Source organism: Diabrotica undecimpunctata, chromosome 1, assembly GCF_040954645.1.
Source record: "Diabrotica undecimpunctata isolate CICGRU chromosome 1, icDiaUnde3, whole genome shotgun sequence".
NCBI classification, from domain to species: Eukaryota; Metazoa; Arthropoda; class Insecta; order Coleoptera; family Chrysomelidae; genus Diabrotica; species Diabrotica undecimpunctata.
Genome location: NC_092803.1, coordinates 35,967,373 through 35,991,444, shown reverse-complemented (window position 1 = coordinate 35,991,444; position 24,072 = coordinate 35,967,373). Strand labels below are relative to the sequence as shown.

At 33.5% G+C, this 24,072-nt stretch overlaps 1 protein-coding gene across 1 annotated transcript; it reads right to left on the bottom strand.

The window, feature by feature from the left end:
• Positions 1 to 1,204: 1,204 nt before the first annotated feature.
• Positions 1,205 to 23,308, bottom strand: LOC140447816 (2-Hydroxyacid oxidase 1-like). Its single transcript, XM_072540694.1, has 7 exons — positions 23,051 to 23,308; positions 13,592 to 13,743; positions 13,401 to 13,521; positions 6,739 to 6,873; positions 2,247 to 2,481; positions 1,963 to 2,191; positions 1,205 to 1,481 (listed from the first exon to the last, which is right to left on the bottom strand). The coding sequence occupies exons 1-7, from the start codon at positions 23,194 to 23,196 to the stop codon at positions 1,411 to 1,413; spliced, it is 1,089 nt and encodes a 362-aa protein (XP_072396795.1). The 5' UTR covers positions 23,197 to 23,308; the 3' UTR covers positions 1,205 to 1,410.
• Positions 23,309 to 24,072: the final 764 nt, after the last annotated feature.

Below are 24,072 nucleotides of genomic sequence, written 5' to 3'. Positions count from 1 at the left end.
CCTTGTTATATGTCTAAGTTTGGCCTGCCTTCGTCAATATTTTAAAAAGATCTTTTAAGGCACAGTATCTTAGGCAGAAAGTCTGCAAGTTTACACAGTTGGAAAATACCAGGCCGGATTTACTCCAGAAAAATCAATATTTGATCAGATTCATTCAATAAGACAGATCCTCGAGAAAATATTAAAATTTAACATTGAAACCAATCACCTATTCGTCGACTTTAAGGCCGCATACGACAGTGTCAAGAGAACAGTACTATTCCAATCAATGCGTGAGTTTGATATGCCAGAAAAACTTATCCGATTAATGAGAATGACAATGTCTATTTTAAAAGCCAGCGTTACGATACAGGGAAAAAATTCTCGATCCTTTGAGATAAAGGATGGACTCAGACAAGGGGATGCCGTGGCTTGCCTCCTATTTAACATTGCCTTGGAAAAAGCAGTCCGGGACACACGAATTAGAGATGGCGGTACTATTTACAATAGATCGATACAAATCGTAGCATACGCTGATGACATTGACATAATAGGCCGTAGCAAGCGAGATGTTGAACAATATTTCTTAGAATTAGAAACGGCGACGAAACAGGTCGGTCTAGTCATCAACGAAGACAAAACCAAGTACATGTTGGTTACTAAGGATTCAATAGCAAATGAGGAGCGGGAAACAGCATTTGGAAATCATATCTTTGAACTTGTTGACAGCTTCACATACCTTGGCTCGCTAGTGACTATTATTAATAAAATAAGCAAAGAAATTAAAAAACGAATAAACCTTACAAATAGTTCATACTATGGACTCCAAAAAAAATTCCACTCAAGAAATATCCAAAGAAAAACTATATTATATACAAAACACTGCTGAGACCGGTCCTCACATACGGGGCGGAAACATGGACTCTAACGCAGAAGGATGAAAGACTTCTGGGAATATTCGAGAGTAAGATACTCCCGCAAAATATTTGGGGCTATAAACGATCAATGGCAGTGGCACAAAAGATTTAATTTCGAATTATACCAACTCTTTAATGAACCGGATGTCGTAACGTTCATTAAACTACAGCGACTTACAAATGGCAACAGGTTACCAGAAACCGAACAGAATGGCGACTAATCTTTAAGCAGTCCAGGATCCACAGAGGATTGTCGAGCCAAAGATGATGATGATGATGATCTTAGGCAGATATAAAGAAACAAATAATAAGCAAAAACAATTTTATTTATTTTTACTGAACGATTACACTAAGTTTAATTGTTGATTGAAATGGATTAAAACAAAAATATGTATTTTTTATTTTTTAAAGAATTTAAGACAAAAGTTTTTTCTTAAATAGTTGTAAATTTTTTGTTCTTGATGTCGATGATTGTTGTGTCTATACTGGTATCAAAAATGTTTATACTGAAATCTCACCATTGCCTTGCGTAGTAGCTTTCATGAACAACTCGATCTTTATTTATATCGGTTATTTTTGAGCACCCTGAAACATAAACAGAAGAAATTAATAATTTTAATACAAAATTAATTTTGAAGATAAAATTGTGTCTTATTTTTATGTTCAATCTTTAGTGTTTAGGTACTTTTAACACTAAATTGTGTCCTCATCTGGTACTGTGATGTTAATATGTAATTCAATGATATAGATGTTACACAACCATGATTATGGATGGTAAGTAGTCTTGCTACATGATAAATTACGTCACTTCGTATTACTAGTGGTGGTACTCCAGTATGTTACCAATTTTGTAATTACCGTCTCATTTGTTAAAGCCTAATGAAATGTCATTTCTTGATTGTTAGATTTGGATGAAATATATTTTAATATGTTGATAAAAAGTTTTAAAACCTTTTACCATGCAGATGAACATGAAGATGAAAGAAAAGATTAAAAGAGTTAAAATAAGCAAAACAAGGAATCGTATTAAAATTATTTTAAATAAAATATAAAAAATACGACCTACCTGTAATTCCCATTGCATTTTCTAGTTCCTTTTTGAGGATCTCTAAAATTTTCTTAACACCTTTTTCTCCATCGTGAGTCAAACCCCACAATGCAGGTCTACCAATAAACACCATTGTAGCTCCCAGTCCTAGAGCTTTATATACATCAGTGCCATCTCTGATTCCTCCGTCCATGTATACTTCAATTCTATGCCCTACTGCCCTTGCTATCTCTGGTAATGCTTCGATCTGAAATATTTTATATTAAAGCTATTATTTCATTTTTTATCGAATCCCAACATACCGCTGAGGGAAGAGTATCTAGTTGTCTACCACCATGGTTCGATACGAGAATAGCAGAAGCTCCTGCATCTGCTGCTGCAATAGCGTCTTCACCTGTCAATACCCCTTTGACTACGATTGGTAATTTAGTGATAGTTGTTAACCAAGTAATGTAGCTCCATTCGGCTTCTGGGTCAGAAAAATCAATGAAGTTTATTGCATTCTTGCCATCTTTATATTTGTTAAAATTGATCGACCTAAAAAATATTAATACAGTGTGAAAATCGCTTATTGAATAAAATTGTTTGTGCCCTTATTTCAGAAAATTATAAAAAACGCTGGGACTTGTCAACTTTTAAATTCAAATGTGCGCCCTTTAAATATAAATTTAAACTAACAAGGTAATCCACGTAAGTCTAGCATAGTCCATAATGATTAGTTTTATTAAAACACCCTGTCTGCTTTTATGTTTTAAAAAGCTCCTTTATAGGATAAATTTTTGTAACTAAGAAATTTTTGGTGTATATGTGTGAGTCCGGTTGGGTAAAATGTTTATTAAAATTTATTTAATTTTTACAAAAGAAACTATATGGTGGTCCGTATAAGGACCACAAAGCACTAACCGTTATTACAATTTGTGATTCTTCTTGATACCACACAACAATTTTCACAAAAAAATATGTATTTTTTTGTTTAAAAAAGCACAAAGATATAAATTATAATTATACAAATAATAATGCAAATAAAAAATACAAAAATGCGATTGATATATTCACTCAACATATTCACTGTTCCTTATGAAATTCAGCAAAGCACCAAACACACAGTTCAACATTATATTTTGTGTAAGAGATTCTACTTCTTTTTCGATTATTTTGTGTACTACAAAGCGCACACTGTCTTTTTGTACTTTATTGAGGTATATGTTCTCCCAGATCTTGAACTTAAAAAGAGTTTTCTACAGTCACAGTTGGTCCGGATCTCTTCTTTATTTTATTTCTTCTTATCTTCTTTTTCTAGCGTCGACTCCACTAATAAAGGTTGGGTAGAACCATTGCAAATTCGTCTCTATCTTCTACTTTTCTTAAAAACGCCTGTTTAACGTGTTTAACCCGGTCCAGTCGTGAATGTATCTCAGCCAGGATATTTGTCGTCTACCTTTTTCCTTCTATTTTTCCCTTCATTATCAACTCAATAACCGGTACTTATCATTTCTAAGTATGTACCCCAAATATGCTATCTTTATCCTTTTAATAGTGGTCAAAAGTTCTTTGTCTCTTCCCATTCTTTGCAACACCATTTCGTTCATAATATGATCGGTATTTTCAAAATTCTCCTAAAAAGCCACATCTCAAAAGCTTCCAACTTTCTCATTAAGTCAACAATAACAGTCCAAGCTTCGGCACCATAAAGAAGAATAGAGTGGATATAACATTTTACCATCCGATATCGGATTTGCAGATTGAGTCTTTGGTTACTCAGAAATTTCCTTCACAAAGGCTGCTCTTCATTGCTCTATTCTTGTTCGAATTTCTGATTTTCAACTAAGTTCTTCAGTAATACAGACTCCTAAGTATTTTATTTTGTCCACTTGTTCAATATCTTCAATTTTTATCTGGATCCTTGTTATAACGTTACCCCTCTTACTGATAACCATGGTTTTTGTTTTCTGTATGTTTATTGTTACACCAAACTGTTCCGCAGTATCACAAATTGTGTTTAGTAGCGATAATTAATACAGCTCTTCTGTACAGTTTTCAAGTGCTTATATAAATATCTCTTCAGAGTATATATATATATCAAATAGTAATGGTGCAAGTACACAGCCTTGTCTCACTCCTCTACTTATCTGCGTGGAAAAGATCTTTTTGATGGTCTCGACATTTTAAGCAAGAGTTGTGAAACTATACAGAACTTCTACTGTTCCGAAGCCATTACGAAAGCCAAAATGTCAAAAATAAGTTTTACACTTTTTGAATATTCTTGCATTTATAACCTTTAAAAATATTTTCAATAATTGTGACATTAATTTGTAGTTATTACAATGTTTGGGGTTCTTGGATTTGGGTAATGGAAAAAAAGGTCGATAGCAGCCATTCTGTAGTACCTATTTCACCGGATTTATTTGCATATGTTGTTAAAGAGGATAGTTATTGCGCTTAAAGTGTCTTGATCTATAAGTTTAATCAGCTCGATGTGAACTATATCTGACACAGGGGATCTGCCAGATTTTGAGTTGTTGTTGTCATTCTCCATTGCTTATCGCGATTCATCCATTTTCATTTTATTGGTGTTTTGTAACAACTCTTTTGGTTATATGCTGTCTGGTCCCATTTTCACTATTCCTTATTTATAGATGATAAAGGATAATAATTCTTCTCCGCCTCTGGTAGTTGCTGGGTGAATTGAGTAGCCCTATAACTATCAGTACCGGTCCCACGCCCGGTTAAATGAGGAAGGTTCGCGTCAGGAAGGGCATCCGGCAGTAAAAACCTTGCTTAAACTATGGAAAGAAGGAACATGGAAAATAGTTTAGAGGTTAGGGCGTTCCCCGTATGCGACGCGCAGTTGCGGCTTCGCCTGACCCTGCGAAAAGTGAGCTAGGGCTACCTCTTAGAGAACAGAAGGAGCCAAAGAAGCTAGTCTTGGAAGTTAAAACTCTCAATGTCAGAAGCATGACAGGTAAAGGAAGAGAGGTCTCCCGATTTCATGCAGAGCAGAAGGTTTGGTGTACTTTGTGTGCAGAAAACTCGTTAGAAAGGTAATAAGTCGAGAGATCTTGGAGATAATTGCAAGTTAATATATAGTAGGTCGAACAGTCACGGCAGAAATGGAGTAGGTATTATTTTGATCAACGAATAGAAGGAACATCTTGTACGGGTAACCAGAAGACGTGATAGAAAAAAGAGTGTCCAACTAAATACAGGCAATACTAATGTGAACATCATTTATGTGCCTACGCCCCAGAGGTAGGGTGTAAAGAACAGGAAAAGGAAGAATTTTGGAGGACCATTGATTGTTAGTTGTTCGAGATTCCTGTAGGAGAAAATTCCTGTTTTATTGGAGGTGAATTGAATGGACATATTTTTACAGAAAGAGTGGGAATAGAAAGACTTATGGAGGTTTGGGGATAAGAATAAGAAATTGTGAAGTAAATAGCATAATTCATTTTGCAGCGGCATGGGATTCGGCTCTCATTAATTCGTTCTTTATAAAAACTAAAGACCAGTATGTTACCTACAGTAGCGCGGGAAGAGAAAGTCCGATAGATTTTGAGCTGTGTAAAAGAAGTCAGCTAAAAGAAGTTACGAACTGTAAAGTAATAAAAAGTGAGTGTGTAGCTAGTCAACACCGACCGATGATGGTGGATACCAGAGACCAGTATGTTACCTACAGTAGCGCGGGAAGAGAAAGTCCGATAGATTTTGAGCTGTGTAGAAGAAGTCAGCTAAAAGAAGTTACGAACTGTAAAGTAATAAAAAGTGAGTGTGTAGCTAGTCAACACCGACCGATGATGGTGGATATGGAGAAAAAGTTGAGGTAGAAAAGAAAGCGAGTAAGACACCAAAAGTAAAGTAGTGGAAGTTGAAGGATAAGAATTTGGGAAAAGTCTTTAAGAGTAGATTGCTGCAAGAGCTTGAGCAAAAAGATAGGGTAAATGACTGGTGGGAAGCCAACAGTCAAGTTGTGGTGCAAGTGGGAGAGGGAGTGTTAGGAAAAACATCTGGTAAAGGGTCTCCTAGAGACAAAGAAATTTGGTGGTGGAACGATGAAGAGTAACAGAAGGTTAGAGAGAAGAGGCTAGAAAGAAGTATGGCAGGTCTAAAAGAGAGGAAGATAAGGTGGGAAAGAGGGAAGCAAAGCGGACTGTAGCTACTGCTAAAGAAAGATCGTTTGCACAGATGTATGAAGAGTTGGAAACACCCGAGGAAATGAAAAGGTTATACAGTATTGCTAAAGTAAGGGACAACTCATCAGAGGACTTAAGCAACGTGCGGCAGATTAAGAGTGGGGATGAATACAGGTGAACGGCAAAATATATGGATTGTTGCAATTAATTCTACAAGGAGAAACAGAAGGAAAACGAGGACCACGAAGGCGAAGGATTTCCTAGCTGAAAGATCTACGTACGTGATTCAATACAACAACCACAAATATTTTCAGATCAGCAGTGTGCAAAATACAGATTGCCATGCTGGTCGCCAACATCCAAAACGGATAGGCACTACAAGAAGAAGATGGCAACATGCATTAAGATATTGCAACTCTGTCTTCAAGCTATTCTAAATTTTGAAGTTATATGATTTCTATATATATATATATATATATATATATATATATATATATATATATATATATATATATATATATATATATATATATATATATATATATATATCCAAAAAATATATATTCAAAAATATTTCTAAAAATAACAATTCCAATACAAGAAATTTTACAGAAAAAATCTTGTTTGCAGACTTCTTTGCAACTCTGTATGTTATCGTACTTACTCTAGATGAGGTGGCGTCTTAAACTGGCTTCGTAAATCTCCTAAATGTATACCATATAGAGCAAAATCCACGGTAACTACCAATGCTTCGAATCCATTTTTTTCTGCTTCTTTAACAAAATCTTTCGTAATTTCTCTAAAACATAATATAAACTATTAAAAAACAAAAAAACATGTAGTAAATGTGGAATAATTAAATAGTGTATAGAGATAATTTTGGTGTGCTATCAACTAACAGTATATATTTCAATGATTTCGATAAAGGAATAAATAAATATGACCGATCACTTTTGTTTTGTTTAATTTTTTTTTCAGCTTTGCTTCTTCTACTTTATTAATTCTTTTTTGTATCGTTTTTTTTTTTTATTTTTGTGTTATTTTAAAGATACTCTTGTTAAATATTTCTCTCATTTTCTTTTTCGTTTTTTTTTCTTGTTTCATATTTCTATTGGTTTTGTTTTATTTCTTTTTTAGTTATAAGCAACGCCGGTTTAACCAGGGGTCTTTTTGGGGCTGTAGCACAGGGCGGTTGAAGGTTCCCGGACGGTACGCGCAAAGCGCGTGCTTTTCCGAAATTATATGGCTATGGTAAAATAAAATTTGCATACAAATCCACATGATATAATAATAAAAAAATGTTTTATCATTAACTTTAAACCTATGTTGGAGACGTCAGAACCAGTGCCAGAGCACTTAGCATCACCTGTTTTAAAAGTATTAGAAGATAATAAAGCAACCACCAGTAACTCGGGTAAGACATATTTAAATTTTTTGTAAAAGGCAAAAAGATAGCGGTGCTTTTACAAATGGTAACTAAAACAAGACAATGACAAATAATTTTTTTTATTTCTTTTCAGATCCAAAACAGGATTTACCTAACTTTAAAGATCCAACACTTTGGCTAGATTGCCATAATTATGCAGAAATGATTCTAGAAAAATAGGTCGATTAGAATCTTACAGATATAGCCTTTTCAATGTCAAAAATAAATTTCGGCCAACAAAACAGGTATGTCAGTAAGCAAATATTTTATAAAAAACTGGTTAATGGAGAAGTGGTTCGCCGCGATTGGGCAATTTACTCCGAGAGCACTGGAAATATATTTTGTATTTATTGTGTCTTAGTTGAAAAAAAAAGAATCAATTTTGAAACAGGATTTTCATTATGGAATAAAAGTAAGGAAAGATTTGACGAACATGAAAGATCCAATCATCATATAGATAATGAGGTCTTATGAATGTTGTTAATGGGGAACGAAAATTATGCTGAGAAGAGGATTATCAAAAAAAAATTGCAATTAGGAGAAAATAATTCGGAGGTAAGTTTAATCCAAAAAGAAAAAATGCGAACACAATATTGTGTTTTTATAATAGACAATCTTAAGTCGGAGATTATTCGCCGATCTGATAGTTATAAATCTTGTTCAAGAGCATTTGAATTTTTGTTGAAATTAAAAACTACGGAAGATGAAGATATTTTTAGATCAGCAACCGCATTACAACAAAAAGACAAGGAGGATTTGGAGGAGTAATTTACTCAAGAATGTGTTCATTTAAAGCATTTGTTAACGTCTCTTCCCCAAATAAAAATAGACACTCCTTTAGAATTGGTACAGTTTTATACGAAAATATTTTAATATCTTCGTTTCCAAACGTTAGTGGCAACGCTCGCTTTCGACACTAAAAAGAGTAAAAACCTTCTTAAGAAATGCAATTTCCCAAGAAAATTTGAACTTCTTAGCAGTTTTATCCATTAACGAGGACCTGCTAAATGAATTAAATATAAATGCTATCATCGAAAACTTCGCTTCATTAAAAGCAAGAAAACAAGCTTTTCAATAGTAAAGGTATTTGATTACCTACTTCATGTTACCTGTTTGAATGTTATTAGGTACATTTTTATATTACTTTTTAAAGTTCGCCCATAATTTTTTTCTTGTATTTTGTAAGTATTCATTTAAGTTTGAAACCAAAAAAAAATTGTAAATGTTTTCATTATTTTAATAAACTTGTATTCAAAATACCTATGTTTTGTTCAATTGAAATAAAGTTAAAAAATATTTTTGAGTCTGGACACGGCATCCGTATCAGCACCGGACGGCAGACTGTGTTAAACCGGCACTGGTTATAAGTGGTTATGAATTTAACTTGTGATAAATATTATTATTAAGCTTTAGATTTACAAGTTATATTTATATAATTTGACATCTTTATAGATATAAGGAACGACTTACAATATTTCCATATTATTTACCTACAAAAAATAAGAAATTCAGATTTATTTGATTATATCATTAGTTTTGTTCTGAAGCTATTTTCTTGAGCATTTTAATATTGTGAGGGTATAAGGGGTGATGGTTGTATAGAATACACCGATCCAATAGATCACATGCCATAAGTCAGTTCAAAAATATCCGTAAGGGGCGCTTACGTCAAGATTTGGTATTAATTCATAACCTCGTATTATTCCTCAGATTCAGATATACATTTTTGCGGATTTTCAGCTATCTATAGTTTTACAGTGTTTAAAATTTGTGAAATTAATGATTTATTTAATCTTTAGTTTGAACATTTGGAGTTAAAGTATAGGTTGGTGATGGTAACTAGTAAAATTAGTTATCAAAATATTTAGAAGAATTGATGACATGTATTATTATGTCAAGTAATTTTTATCTTTATTACTCACAGACTAAAGGACTTAAAGGATACCACTCCAATGAAAGTGTCACGGTGCTATTCTTTATACATATACATATTCTAAAGAAAATTAGAACGATAAGATATAGACATATTTTTCGCTAAAAGGAATTTCAAACAAGTGTGTTATATAACATATATTTGTTTGCATTTTAAAGTATTATACATTTTATTTTATGTGTCCAAACAATTAAAGTGTCATAGACAACCTATTTAAACTTTCAAAACAACTAGGAAACGACCACGGTTCGTAGACTTACTACGGTTGCCCCTTCCGACTGGGGTGGGGATGCTTGAATTACGTCACCAGAGTACACAAGAATACAAAACCCATTCATTATCACCATGATACTATAACAAACAAGGTATGCTCACTTGCCGTTTTAATTTTAATCGACTTTGCGCATGACGTCATAGCGAGACAAAGCCAGGGGACTTATGTGAATCTTATTTTAACGATGCATCATATGGCAACGTTGTTCCATTACTGTAATGGATAACTTCGAAACGATAAATTAATTAGTAATTTGTAAAATTAATTAAAGAAATATATGAATCTTCGATTTGATTGTGTGTATTACAAACAAAATAGATATTGCTACAAAATATAAATTAAATATAAAAGACCGGTAAAATGTAAATAATTTGAAATATAAGGAAAAGCAGGTCATACTTCAGACTTTATGAATATCATTTAGACATTTATTTTACAATCTTCGTGATTTTTCTCTTGCGGATATTATAATTATCTTTAATATTTTTATTTAGAATTAGTATTTTAAAATACGTTTTACATATAAAAAAAGTAATTTTACATCTTCGCAACATTTACATATTTTGAAGCTTCTATTAGGTTTTTTAAATAATTTTTAGTTATTTTTAATTTGTTGCCATTATAGCTACTAAAAATACGTTCCAGTTCACTACATTTAGTTACAAATTCCAGTGTTGGTTTGAGTAAACCACCCTCACAAACGTGGTTTACCCAAGTAAACGATTTATCGTTAGCGTCCGGAATATATCCATTTTTTTGTAACTTAAATGCAATGAAACCGGCTACATTTTTCAATCCATCCCATTTCAGGTCTTTTATATTCGAATTAATAAAATCTTGATGACTGTCAATTAAATCTTCAGGGTTAATTTCTGTATCACCACGAGGAATGTTTAGCGAAGAAAAGATCTCTTCAGTGACAATTTCATAATTAATTATACTATTAGTAGTAATATTCCACTATAGTTTTTTTTAAACAATAGTCAGCTTCTGTAAAATGTTTTGAACATATTCTCGCGGTTTCTACATTAAATTTGTCTCGCTGAAAACACTTGAAGACCCATACTTTACTCATTTGTTTGTCTCTAGGAAACACAAAAAAACGACACTTCGAAAAAGATTTACTTTTTTATTATAATTGTTTAAACAACCCACCACTGCGCAATATATTATGGCAACCAAATAATTAGTCTTCTTTATAAAGTAGCAACAGGTAGTCGAGAGGAAGTTGCGTACGATATATAAATTAGGTGATATTAACACATTAAACTGAATGTTTTCACCACAAAATTTATATAACAATATAATATACAAACTCCTTACTACATCAATGAATAAATAAAAATCTCATTCACTACGTTTTGAGGCACACAGGATAGCAACAGATAGAGCATTTAACTTGGCATCATTAAAGTTGTCTCGGGTTTACGTCACAGGTGTGCTAGAGAGATGCAAGAACATGCGCGTTGACTTATCTTGTTAGTTATAATCTCATGCATTATCACAATGATGAGGAAGCAATGAATGATCTCGGAATCCGACAAACACTAATAAAAGCAGTTAAAGCACTATACAAAGAAAACAAAGTAGCTATTAAATGTGGAAATAAAGCCTACAATCCATTTAAGACGACAAAAGGACTTCTACAAGGCTGTGCTACGTCCCCTACTCTGTTTAAAATATTCTTGGAAAAGACACTCAAACCATGGAGGAGAAAGTGCGAAGGAATGGGCATACCAGTAAGAGACGAATACCTATACACCTTAAGTTTTGCCGACGATCAAGTAGTCATCGCACAAGATGAAGAAGATCTCAGCTTTATGCTCAGAAAACTATAAGAAGAATATAAAAACAACGGAATGGAAATAAACTTAGAGAAAACCGAATACCTAACAACAGAAAACAAGGATATGAGAAACCTAGAGATAGACGAGGGAAGACAAATAAATGGAACAGATAAATTCAAGTATTTAGGAACCATAATATCGAACCAGGGAACAACAGAAGAAGATATAAACAACACACCGAGACAAACAAGAAACTGTATAAGACAACTAAACTCAGTGTTGTGGGATAAGAACATTACGATAAAGACAAAAAAGAGAATATATAATACCCTGACAAGAAGTATCCTGACATATGGGTCCGAAAACTGGACAATAAACAAGAGAAATAGAGGTAGAATAAGAGCAGTAGAAATGGAGTTCCTGAGGAGAAGCTGTAGACTTACAAAAAGAGACAGAATTGAAAACGCAGAGATTAAGCGGAGAATGGGAGTGCAATCAGACATAATCGACTATATAGAGGAGAAGAGACTATCCTGGTACGGCCACGTCAGAAGAGCGGACAGAGGACGCTGGATAAACAAAATCACAGAATGGAGCCCGATTGGAAGAAGAAAGAGAGGAATACCCCGAAGGTCATTCAGAGATGAAATCGACGAGGCTATGGAGAAAAGAACCCTGCGAGATGGAGACTGGAATGACAGGGAAAATTGGAGAAAACGGTTGAGTGAAGGAAGACAGTGAAAACTGTGGAAATCCTTAGTAGTAGCATTATCACAGTGTGTTCGTGGTAATTATCTTTCAGTTTATTATTAGCTTTATTATTTATCGTTTCTTAAATATCTCAGTTTACTTTATATTTTTGTATTTGAAATTTTGGTGTTGTTTTCTATAAAAACTTATTTTGAATTATCGAAGAAACGTTATTTATTGTAGTTGTACATCGTACCTATTGTATCTTTTTATAAGGTAGGTTAAAACTTTAAAATTTCATTGTGTATTAACGTTATAATAATGTTGATGACATTTTAGAATGCCAGGCACAGGTTGTAGTGTGAAGGAAAGATATTAAAAAAATGGAAAAAATAGTTATGTAATTCGGTAATTCATTATAATTCATTCAATAGTTAATCCAGTACTGATGGAAATTCAGTATACGCGACAAATTTTCAGTGTAAAATGGAGATTGAAGTCCTAGATTTACGAAAATCCTGCATTAACATTAGATAAACATTAACAACCGGTTCTTATTAATTTTAAGTATCACACTCTCTACATTCTACATATCAACAGTTTTCCATAATTAGGTATTATAATCCACTAGACATCTTTATTTCATAACTATCTTTACTATTTTCCACAGATCAAAGACATAAAAACGACGATTAACAATGTTACGATTCAAATTACTGTACTCTCGTGACGTAATTTCGGGCTTAATGTTCATTTGTTACTCGGAAGAGACAACCGTAATTAGTCTACGAACCGTGGGAAACGACTACGAAACAATGTAAATAAATGGCAGAATAAAATAAGGTTATGTTATGTTATGTATACATTCGATGGTATACATGCATGTGATCTATTGTCAACCTCAACTGCATGTGTTGCATATATTTAGAAAACAAACGAGGCTTTGGCGACCGAGTCTCAGATTTACTAGTCAACAGCTTCGGGCGGAGGAGCTATAAAGTGGTAGGGCACCTCTGAATCCATACAGCCATAGTGTTTGTTTGGGATTATTACCCCAGACCCTACGAATAACTCTAATGCATTGCATCAAAATCGCTATGGCATTGCGAGTCCGTCTTCCAGATGTGTTTTCCACGATAGTTTACTATCAATCAATATTACATATTAGACATTATAATAAGCGAAATCAATCATTTGAAATACACTAAGTACTTACCTGTTTTGATAAATATACAATTGTAGCCATTTTCTTCCATGTGGTGCCGCTTTCGCGACCTCTTCAAAGGTACAATTAGAGTGTGAACTTAATATCAAGATGGTTTCTGAATCTTGAGCAGCTGAAAGAAATACATCATATATCAAAATTTGTATTCCTGGTATATTTTGGGATAAACTGTACAAACTTACCTCTCGCAGTAGCACATTCTCCATCCGGGTGTGCTATTTTTTGGAAAGCAGAGGGAGATATTCCTATGGGAACTGCTACAGGCTTACCCAAGATATTTGTTGATAAATTTCTATTTTTTACGTTGCGCATATATTTTGGTCTAATGCGATATCTAAAAATGATTTGTACATGAATTACTATAACAAGAAGAAATAGAAGTAAAGTAAAGAATGAAAAATCACAAGGCTCACTATTAATTACATTAGAGTTGATCAAGAATATGGCAATAGAAATACTCGAAGGATTAATAAACCTAACGAATCAATGATATTCCAAAAATTTTTATAAAATACATTATTTATATAAAACAGATAACAGAAATGACAACATAAAAAACAGACTTGCATAAATAACATTTAAACTTGATTAACCCTAGATTACCGGACATTCGTAAATTTTACGATCTGCATACTTCTTTAAGTATTTTCGGCTACTTACGGTCACCGTTCGGCCTTGGGCCGCCCGTTACCTTCTAATTTAGTCGCATTTTAGTCGTTAGCTAGATAGTGTCGTGTGCAGTTGTACCATTTAAAATTTCTACAATATAGTTTTCACACCTTCGTCGTCAATTTTACGAAGCTCCGGTATCTACGATAATTTTAGTAGCAGGTGTACATTTTTTTTTGGCCATTTCCATCGTCTTCGAATAAATTTCATAGAGGTAAGTTGTTAGCTTATTATTTTATTTTGCATTCTTGTATTAAATATAAATTTTGGAATTTACTATTTTATTTAGGAATACAGCCAAAATTTTAGTTTAAAATTAATTTGTTTGACGTTTCGACTTCTACTTTTGAAATCGTCTTTTGAAATCGTCTTTTGTAATCGGTATTTTGATAACGATTTCCGAAGTGGAAGTCGAAACGTCAAATAAATTAATTTCAAACTAACATTGTGGCTCTATTACCAAATAAAATAGTAAATTACAGAAGATGTCCCAAGGAAATAGCTTCAGAACAATATATTTTGTATTTCAGTAAAATGGATTCCAAAAGGCCACTGATAGAAAAAGAACTGGAAGAAGAGGCTGCGCGTATTATGAATGGTGAAGACTTTGACTCAGATACTTTCGAAGACAGTGGCAGCGACAGGAAAGAAGATAATCTGGAGATAGAATCTTCACACTCGGATAATGAAGCTGTCGAAGATTTGATTGTATCTTCTTGTGAAGATACCGACAGGGCAAGATGCCATTTCGGATATTGAAAAAGTTTCTACGTCGATATCTGGAAAATTAAAGTAGGTAGTGGTCCCAACAAAAAAAAGTTTTAAGGGTAAGAATGGTCACCGAAGTTCCCCATAAATAAAGAAGGACAGCTGCAAGGAATCTTATTCACTTCGTATCAGGTCCCAGAGGTACCGCTAAAAACTGTAATACTTTTAATAAATACTTCTTACATTTCTTTCAAAACACGCTACTTGAAATTATTTTGCAACATACAAATGCAGAAATTGTAAGACAAGCTGAGAAACATAATAATCATGAAAATGTGTCTCAAATATCAATTGAAGAATTAAGAGTCGTACTTGCAATTTTTGTCCTTTCTGCCGTAAAAAAAGATAACTATTTATCTGCAAAATATATGTTTAACATCTCCATTTCAGGATCGTTTTACAGAGCGTGTATGAGTTGTAATCGCTTTACATTTCTACTGAATTGTATAAGATTTGACGAAAAGCAAACAAGGTAAGAGAGACAAGTAAATGATCCTTTCACTCACATTCGCGAAATATGGGATATTTTCATTGAAATATGCAGCACTTCATATACTCCATCATCATATCTTACAATTGATGAGCAGCTGCTAGGATTCCGGGAAAGATGCCCTTTCAGGATGTACATCCCCAATAAACCTATAAAGTACGGGATTAAGATTGTTATGTGATTCCTCCAGTAAATATATGTTCGGTAATCCTCCAGTAATACCAATGGTTTGCCACTTACAGAGCATTATGTCAAAGAACTAACAAAATCTGTCCATGGATCAAATCGGAACGTAACCATGGAAAACTGGTTTACGTCAGTGAAACTACTCGATGAACTGTTACAAGAGCCATATAAATTAACAGCATTAGGTATTCTTCTTCAAAAACAAAAAAGAGATTCCCACAGCGATGTTGGCATTAAAAGATCGAAATGCAAACTCTTCGATGTTCCGTTTTGATCAGAAGAAAACTTTGTTATCTTACGTCCCTAAAAACAGAAATTAGATTTACTGCTTTCAACTTTGCACGAAACGGCAGAAGTATCAGAAGAAACAGGCAAGTATGTAATTATAAAAGATTGCAATAACACAAAATCAGGCGTAGATTCTTTTGACCAAATGTGTTCCAACATGAGCTGTAACAGGAAAACCCGAAGATGGCCGTTGTGTGTATTTTATGATATGGTTAATATACCCAGGATTAATTAATATGTCATTTACACATACAACACATTAAAACGAGGTAAAAAGCCCTGTACCAGCCCAAAGTACCAGTATATGGTTGATTTGAGCCAGTTTCTTGCCGAACCATAAATGAGACAAAGATTCGCAACCGCTACTTTGCCTCGAAATATTCGTCACGATATAGCTCACATTTTAAAGATACCTGCTGCAGAAGAAGTTCCCACATATCAAGAAAGAAAAAGAAAAATTTTCTTTTATTGTCCAAGCCAAAAACGGCGAATGACAACTACATATTGCCAAGTATGCAAGCATGCGATATGCGGTGAGCATCGTGGAAAAATTTACACCGAGTGTTTAAAACATTAACCAATTCTATTTTTTATTCGTTTAAAATATGTTATTATAGTGATAAAAACTCTCCTGTTCAGATTTTGAATATACGTTTTGTAATTACAAAGCATTTTTTATAGGTAGTAAAATTTACGATAGCGGTAATCACGTGCGGCTAAACAAGTCCGGTAATCTAGGGTTAAACACAATTAAAATTGTATAAATAATATTTTAGCTAACCTTTTTAAAATCATGGTAGAGCTGCACAGTGTCGTTATTTAAATGTTGTTATAAACAGCTGACAAAAACACAACAAACAACAGCTAACGTCAAGCTGCAAAAAGTGCAGCGGCTAGGTGGCCTGAGAATCACAGGGGCAATGTCAACATGCCCCACTGCAACTTTAGAGGTGAAACTTCCTCCTTGCAGTTCTGCATAAGGAGGGAGTCAGTATTTAAATTTCGATAGACAAAAATAATGAAACTTGGGGATCTAGTTGGCCACCTAAAAATCTTGGAAGAAATTCCATTGGATTCTGAGGACAGGCCGACATGTAACAAACCGCCTTCTCCAAATTAGTAAAAAAGATATCAAAATAGTTACTGGCCTCCGAGATATCAGCTTTATAAAATGGGCAAATCAGAGAGTGAGAACTGTCGTTTCTCTCACAACGAAAAAGAAACAGCAGAACATATTGTAGCCATTTGCGTAGCACTATTCTGCACACGACTAAGATTTCTAGGGAGGTCAGTCTAACGCTCTCTGTCATAGGAAACAAATCATCTAGGAAGCTAATCAACTTCATTAGAAGTATTGGCATCCTAGAGTTTAACTAGATTAAGGTATGCACAAAAGATCTCTATAGGTAGAAGTGCGGTGAGACTGCATGGCCTCAACGACCTCGCATAATCTAATCTAATCTAAATAATTGACTTTTGTCAGTACTACGAATTTGAAAAATATATGGTTTGTGTACTATAGATTGACATTTATGGAGGGAAGGCTGATGTTTGCAAAGTGACCAATGAGGTGGATAGAAAAAGATAAGAAAAGAAAGAAGTTAGGTAGAGAGTGAAGAGATGGAAGGAGCAATTGAAAGAGAGAAGGAAGTTTTTTGGACCTGAAGAGATTGGTGGTATAAGTTATGAAGTTGTTGAGATTTAGAAGAAGTACAGTGACGATGTTTAATTTGTTGGGTTGGTGAATTTCATCATGAACAATTCTCCTAAGTGTGATAACAAGATTCTAAAGATCATTTTTGTGCTCCGGCCAACATTTTGTTCTTGGGTTTATATTGGTCCAGTGGAAACGAGAATGAAACATATTTAGAGTCATGAGAGTTGTTAACTGTGCAGTTCCCAAAGTTTTTGCAACAAAGTAATTTATATTTAACTTTGGAAAATTAATTATAGAAGGAAAGAATAAAAACACGAAATGTAGATTGCCTTTGAAACATACTGTTCAAATTCCACATAAAGTCAAATGTTTTTAAATTTTATTTGATTAGTTGGTGAGTAAAATATATTTGTGGAAGCAATAAGGCTGCTAGGTAATACACAAAGGCTAGCATGCTTGTGTATTACGGGGGCCACAAAAACAACTCCTACTGCATCGTTGGATGTCCTATTGAATCTACCACCACTTCACATCTTTATAGAGGGCGAAGCCAGATCAGCGATGTACAGATTAATCTATAGTCAGCGACATATAGGCCAGATGCATGGTACTGACAACAGAAAGCTAATCGAGGAGCTAAAAGCCGATATTGTGACAAGGAAACCTATCGATGCAACAGGTACGAGATATAGCTTTAACAATAAGTTCACAATTAAGATACCAGGCAGGGAAGACTGGAATAAAGGTGTACCCATGCAAGCTGCTGCTACCTGGTACACGGATGGCTCAAAAACATCGGAGGGTATGGGAGTAGGGACAAATCAAGGGATACATTTCCCGGTAAGTCTATCTAAGGATGTGACAGTTTTCCAGGCGGAAAAATCCATCACTGCGTGGAAGAAATAGAAAGGCAGGAAAGAACGTTCTGTTCAGTTCCCATCTTCACAGATAGTCAGGCAACGCTTAAGGCACTTAATTCTGTAGAGGTCAATTCTAAACTAGTATTGGATTGCGTGTGTGCCCTAAATAAACTAGGAGACCGTAGCAAGGTTACGGTAGCCTGGGTACCAGGGCACGAGGGTCATAAAGGCAATGAAAAAGCAGATGAAATGGCCAAATAAGGCTCATAAATGCCATTCATTGGACCGGAACCCTTCTGCAGCGTTGCAAAATCAGTAACAAGAACGGCTACAAGGAAGTGGGTAGCTCACAAATCTCTGGAATGGTGGAGGAATTCACCAGGACAAAGACAGGCGAAACAGTTCATTACAGAACATTTGCCAAAATTTACTACAGACCTAATAAGCAAAGACAGGAAAACAGTCAAAGCCATAGTAGGTCTTCTAACAGGGCACTGTAAGCTGAATAGGCACTTGAAGCTGATGGGATTATCAGATGATGACCTGTGCAGATTCTGTCATCTCGAAGAAGAAACAGCAGAGCACATTTTATGTCAGTGTGACAGTCTGGCAAATGTGCGGTTCTTTGCATTAGGAGAAGAAAATCCACCAGCAAATAGCTACATGGAAGGTACAGTCTCGAAGCTACTAGACTTTATAAAAAGGGACAGGCTAGAGAATGTTATCTAAGACTAGAGGACCACAATATATCTGAAAAGGTCGCAGTGGAATAGGCCGAAAGGCCACCTCTCTTAATCTAATCTAAAATATATTATATTAGGTTTATTAAGGGAATAGACTACTTTAATTTACATTTTTTATCTCTCAACATAAAATATTTACCAACAATTTGTTTTATTTCTAAATTTTCATGAAAAGTTGGAATACATAAATATAGATTATATTATCAATATACTGAGGTATTGATCAATATTAAATAAACTTTGATCAAATAAAAGGCAGATATCGAGCACAGTTTATTAATTGTTCAAGGAACGTTTTTTCAACTGAAGAAAATTAATTAAGTTCGATAAAAACTCGAAGTTGATGGTTGATAAAAGTTTTTTTACGTAATATAACGTTTTAGACTTTCTTTGTCAAATGAAGATGCTCTAGGAAGCGAAAATACTTGGGCAAGATTTAATTAATAAGACTGTGCTCGATATCTGCCTTTTATTTGATTAAAGTTCATTTATTCGAGCATTCAACCATATATCACGTCAATATTAAATAGTTTTGTTATAATTTCTCATATAAAAATCAGTGGAGTCCATATTAAATATAAAGATTATACAACAATTTAAAACTGTAAAAACAACGTAATTGGCGGATAGGAAACAGAAGCTATGCAGGAAGAAAAACTAGAGGAATCAATAGGAAAGACAAAGACTATAAAAGCTTATTGGAGCGATGAAGTTATTATTTCAGAAATGTTGAAATATATACCAGAAAAAGTAAAGAAAAGATAATATTATTATTATCTAAATCTAATATGTAACAAAAAATTTGGCAGACCAATTAAAGTGTTGCCAGAAATTCTTCATTAAGTATTCTGCCGCCGAATTGGTCAACTAGATTCAACAATTTCATCGACATCTCCATCAAATTTAAGTGTTCATAGTCGATCAAATAGAAGTACTGCCAGAAAAGTCGAATAAATCGTCTGCTACCTCAACTGGTCGACTATTATTACAGTTTATTACAGAGTATATCATTTATTTCAATGCTAAACAATGCCTGTATTAAATCTTTCCGTATAATTTTATATGTAATTTTATATAAGTTGACCTTGGGCAAGTAATATACATACACAAACTATAAACTCAACTTATAGATACTAAAATAAGGTTTCATTGTGAAAGATAAACTTGTTTTTGTTTTGACCGGCTTTTCAATCAATTTTGTTTCATACGTGGTTTTTAAATAAAAAAGGTATTTTATCTATAAAGCATAGAATTTCATAACTTTTTACTATAAATATTTCAGTTAAAATTTATTTAGTTCATTTTATTTCATTATGGTTGTTGATATTGAGAAATTACGTAAAACCCAAAGCTCAATTAAGTCGCGACTGACAGTTTTTACAAAATTCATTGAAAAATGTCTTAATTCTAAGTCTGAAATAACTTCTATTATTCTATTGCATGGTAGACTCCACAGATCTGAAAGCATTCTTTTACAATTTGAAGACATACAATTTTTCACAGTTCTAATAATGCTTATTCTTCAGGAGTTACATTGCCATCAATTCAGTTGCCAAAATTTACGGGTTGTTTTAAGAGTTGGGTTGAATTTCATGATTCGTTTAATTCAATCATTATTCAAAATCAAAATATATCAGGCATTGAGGAGTTTCATCACCTGAAATTGTGTCTTTCGCGTAACGCTGAAAAGGTCATTACGTCGCTTACAGTTTCCTCTTCTAATTTCATAGTGGCTTGTAAACTTCTCTGTAATATATTCTCAAACAAGCAGTTACTTATTCATAATAGTATAAAATCTGTATTTGGTTTAAGAAACATTACAGACATTTTTTCTTCTTCACTTTGTTATATAACTGACACTATTACAAGTAATCTTCGATCCCAACGGTTACTCAATCAACCGGTGTAGACATGGGATGCATTATTAACTTATATTGTAATAGAGAGAATCGATTCGGAGACAGCACGTGATTGGAAAAAAACCAATTTTACTGACCCATCTTTCAATGTGTCTGTGGATTCAACAGGCGCCCTTCCAGTTTGAGATCAGTCTCCATACAATGTAGTATCTTCTTAAAACACAATTTACAAGCTCGCATGGAGGAAGCAAAGAAACATTTTTTTTTTGTTTCAACTGCTTATACAGTGGTCATCAAAACAATTCGTGTAAATATGGTAAATGTAAAAAGTGCAGCAAAAAGCATCACATATTACTGCACATTGAATCAGTTGACGATCCTAGTCCGGAACTAAGTACTAGTTTAAATTCTCATTCTCTTTCAAGCACCTTCCACAGGGAAGGTGTTTTGCTGTCAACTGTCAGAGTTCAAGTACTTGACGAACTAGAAAACACACATATTTTCAGAGCTCTGCTTGATAGTGGCAGTCAGTAAAATTTTATAACAAACAGGCTTCTAAATAAATTAGATCTGCCCAGAAATGAAGCAAAAATCACTGTTTTTGGTATTGGTTAAGTCTCTTCTAATATTCAATTCAAAATCAATATGCACATCAAGTCGCTTAACTCTTCTTATAAATCTTTAATGTCATGTTTGCCCTTTGACAATATACGTGATACGATTCCCAGTTACCGTCGTAATACGTCAACCTTTCATATTCCTTCTAATATTCAGTTGTCGGATCCAAACCATGGCATTCCATCTGATATTGATATTCTTACCGGTGCTTTTCTTTATCTTTATGTTATCGGTAAGTCACTTTTGGAATCTGCTATGTGTTCGTCAAATAAAATTAGATCCGAACAGTCCAATACTCTAGAAGACAAAACTGGGATGAATAATTACCGGTCACATGTCTCACTCTCTTACTTCGAAACCTATGTGTTACTTTTCACACAATAAAGAATGCCTGACTTAACTTGGTTTTGGAAAATTAAAGAGCGTCATACTTCTAAGCTTCTTTCGAAAGAAGAAATAAATTGTGAAACACATTTCAAAAATAGTTTTCAAAGAAACAAACAAGGTAGATTTGTTGTATCACCACTTACTTTAAAGGATTCTCTTTCTTAACTAACTTAGAAATTCTATTCAAACCGCTACTAGACGTTTCTATAGAATAGAAAGCAAACTTTAAGTTAATGTTCTTTTTAAAGAAAGATGTGTTAACTTTATGAACGAATATTTATCTTTATATCGTGGCTCTTTAGGACATATGTCCCAATGTACTTTGGCTCATACTGCTGAAAGAGATTTTTATCTTCCTTGCCATGAAGTAATTAAATTGGAGAGCCTGAGTACTAAACTCAGGGTACTTTTCAATGGCTCTATTCCCTCTTCACCAAGAGTCTCCATCAATGACCTACAAATAGTAGAACCTTCATTTCAAGATGATCTTGTATTTATGTTACTAAAATTTCGTCAAAATTCCTATATTGTCGAAATGTACAGGCAAGTTTTAGTAAACAGATCGCAACGTTGCTTGCAGAAAATTCTATGGCGGGCTGAGCCTTCTCAACCACTTTGCTCTTATGAACTCAACACAGTTACATATGACACAGCTGCTGCTTCTATCCTGTCAACTTGTTGTCTTCATAAATTATCCCTTGATTCCGTGGATGAATAGGTATCTAGAGGCTTTTAAAGTTATTGGAAATGACTGGTACTTGGTTTATATGCAAAAAGTTCCTTTATTATTTAAAAAATTTAATGACAGACATGACAACTGATTGGATCCCCCGTCGCATGCAACGGGCAAAGTTGCTAATTAAAAAATAAACAGGAAGTATAAAATTTCTTGTTTTAGGTACAAAAAAAGAAAATTTAAATGTACAAATTATCCAAAGGATTAGGTGAATTGTAAAATGTGAAACGTTTTAAATCCTTTTAAGTAATTTTTATGTTTAAATACATCTATTACAAAAAGAAGTTTGTACACTTACTTGTCTAGTTTTATATTATGGTACACAGTAAACTATTAGGAATTTTCCCATAGCAGTTTTATATTAAGAATAAATTGCTTACTTGCTAAAATCAGTTTTATTCCATTCCAAAGTTCTTTGTTGTCCAGCTCCACCATTATAAAAGTCAAAGCTCCCATTTTTTAACTTCTCCTTGGCATATTCTTCATAATCGTTGACACACACAAGATTTGTTACAGAATTAGACATTTTTATTCTATTACAAAGCAATTAATTATCTAAAAAAATATATATTTGGAATCTTCGCTTTTGATTTTATACCGCTTGTTGCTTTATCTCAAAACTAAGAACACGTTTACTAAAATCATTGGTACCTTACATTAAGATTAGCATTAAAAATCTAAATTGTTTATTTATTTATCACTTAAATTATCAGGGTCATGACATAACAATTTTTATTTTTAAATTGTGTAGGGGAAACCTGTGCGGAACATTTCTTGTTAGTTTTATATAAAAAAAATAGATTTTATTAACACTTGAAATATTAAGTAAATGAGAAGAAAAGTGAGAAAAGTTAATGAGTTGTAAACACGAAGTGTCTCGGCTCTTGATATTTTGCTTATTACCAGTGAATCTAGTTTTTAATTATAGTTACAGTGAGAAAACTAACTTTAAACTGTAAGTTTTATAGCACATATTTGATTTAAGCATAAGGTTGCGTATTTAAAGCAGTTTCGTTAGTTTTCTATTACTGTTAGTCTACTGCAGCAATTGTATATAGACACAGGTTTATGGATTAGCGAAAAACGAAAGGTTTTTAGTTTCTGTAGTACTGTAAAACAAGTTATGAACATGTCATCAGATGTTACTATACAGAATGTGTCAGAGAATAAATCTTATTCTTCAGCAGCCTCCCAGCAAAATTTTCCAACAAAAGAACAAGCAATAGGTACTATTCAGCGCTACTACTAATGCATAACTTCAAGATTACCTTATTTCATTAGGTATTTTAATAAATTCCAAAAACATCTTAGCCACGTCTTGTGTATCTAACAATCGAATATATATGTATTTAAATAGCAAGTAAGCTGTTGAGCATTTCGTGACGAACTTTGGGTCTATAGA

Coding starts and splice junctions, on each gene's coding strand:
- LOC140447816 (XM_072540694.1), bottom strand. CDS start 23,196: ATGTCTAATTCTGTAACAAATCTTGTGTGTGTCAACGATTATGAAGAA. Junction 13,522..13,591: donor AGAATGTGCTACTGCGAGAG/GTAAGTTTGTAC, acceptor TATTTCTTTCAG/CTGCTCAAGATTCAGAAACC. Junction 2,482..6,738: donor AAGACGCCACCTCATCTAGA/GTAAGTACGATA, acceptor AATATTTTTTAG/GTCGATCAATTTTAACAAAT.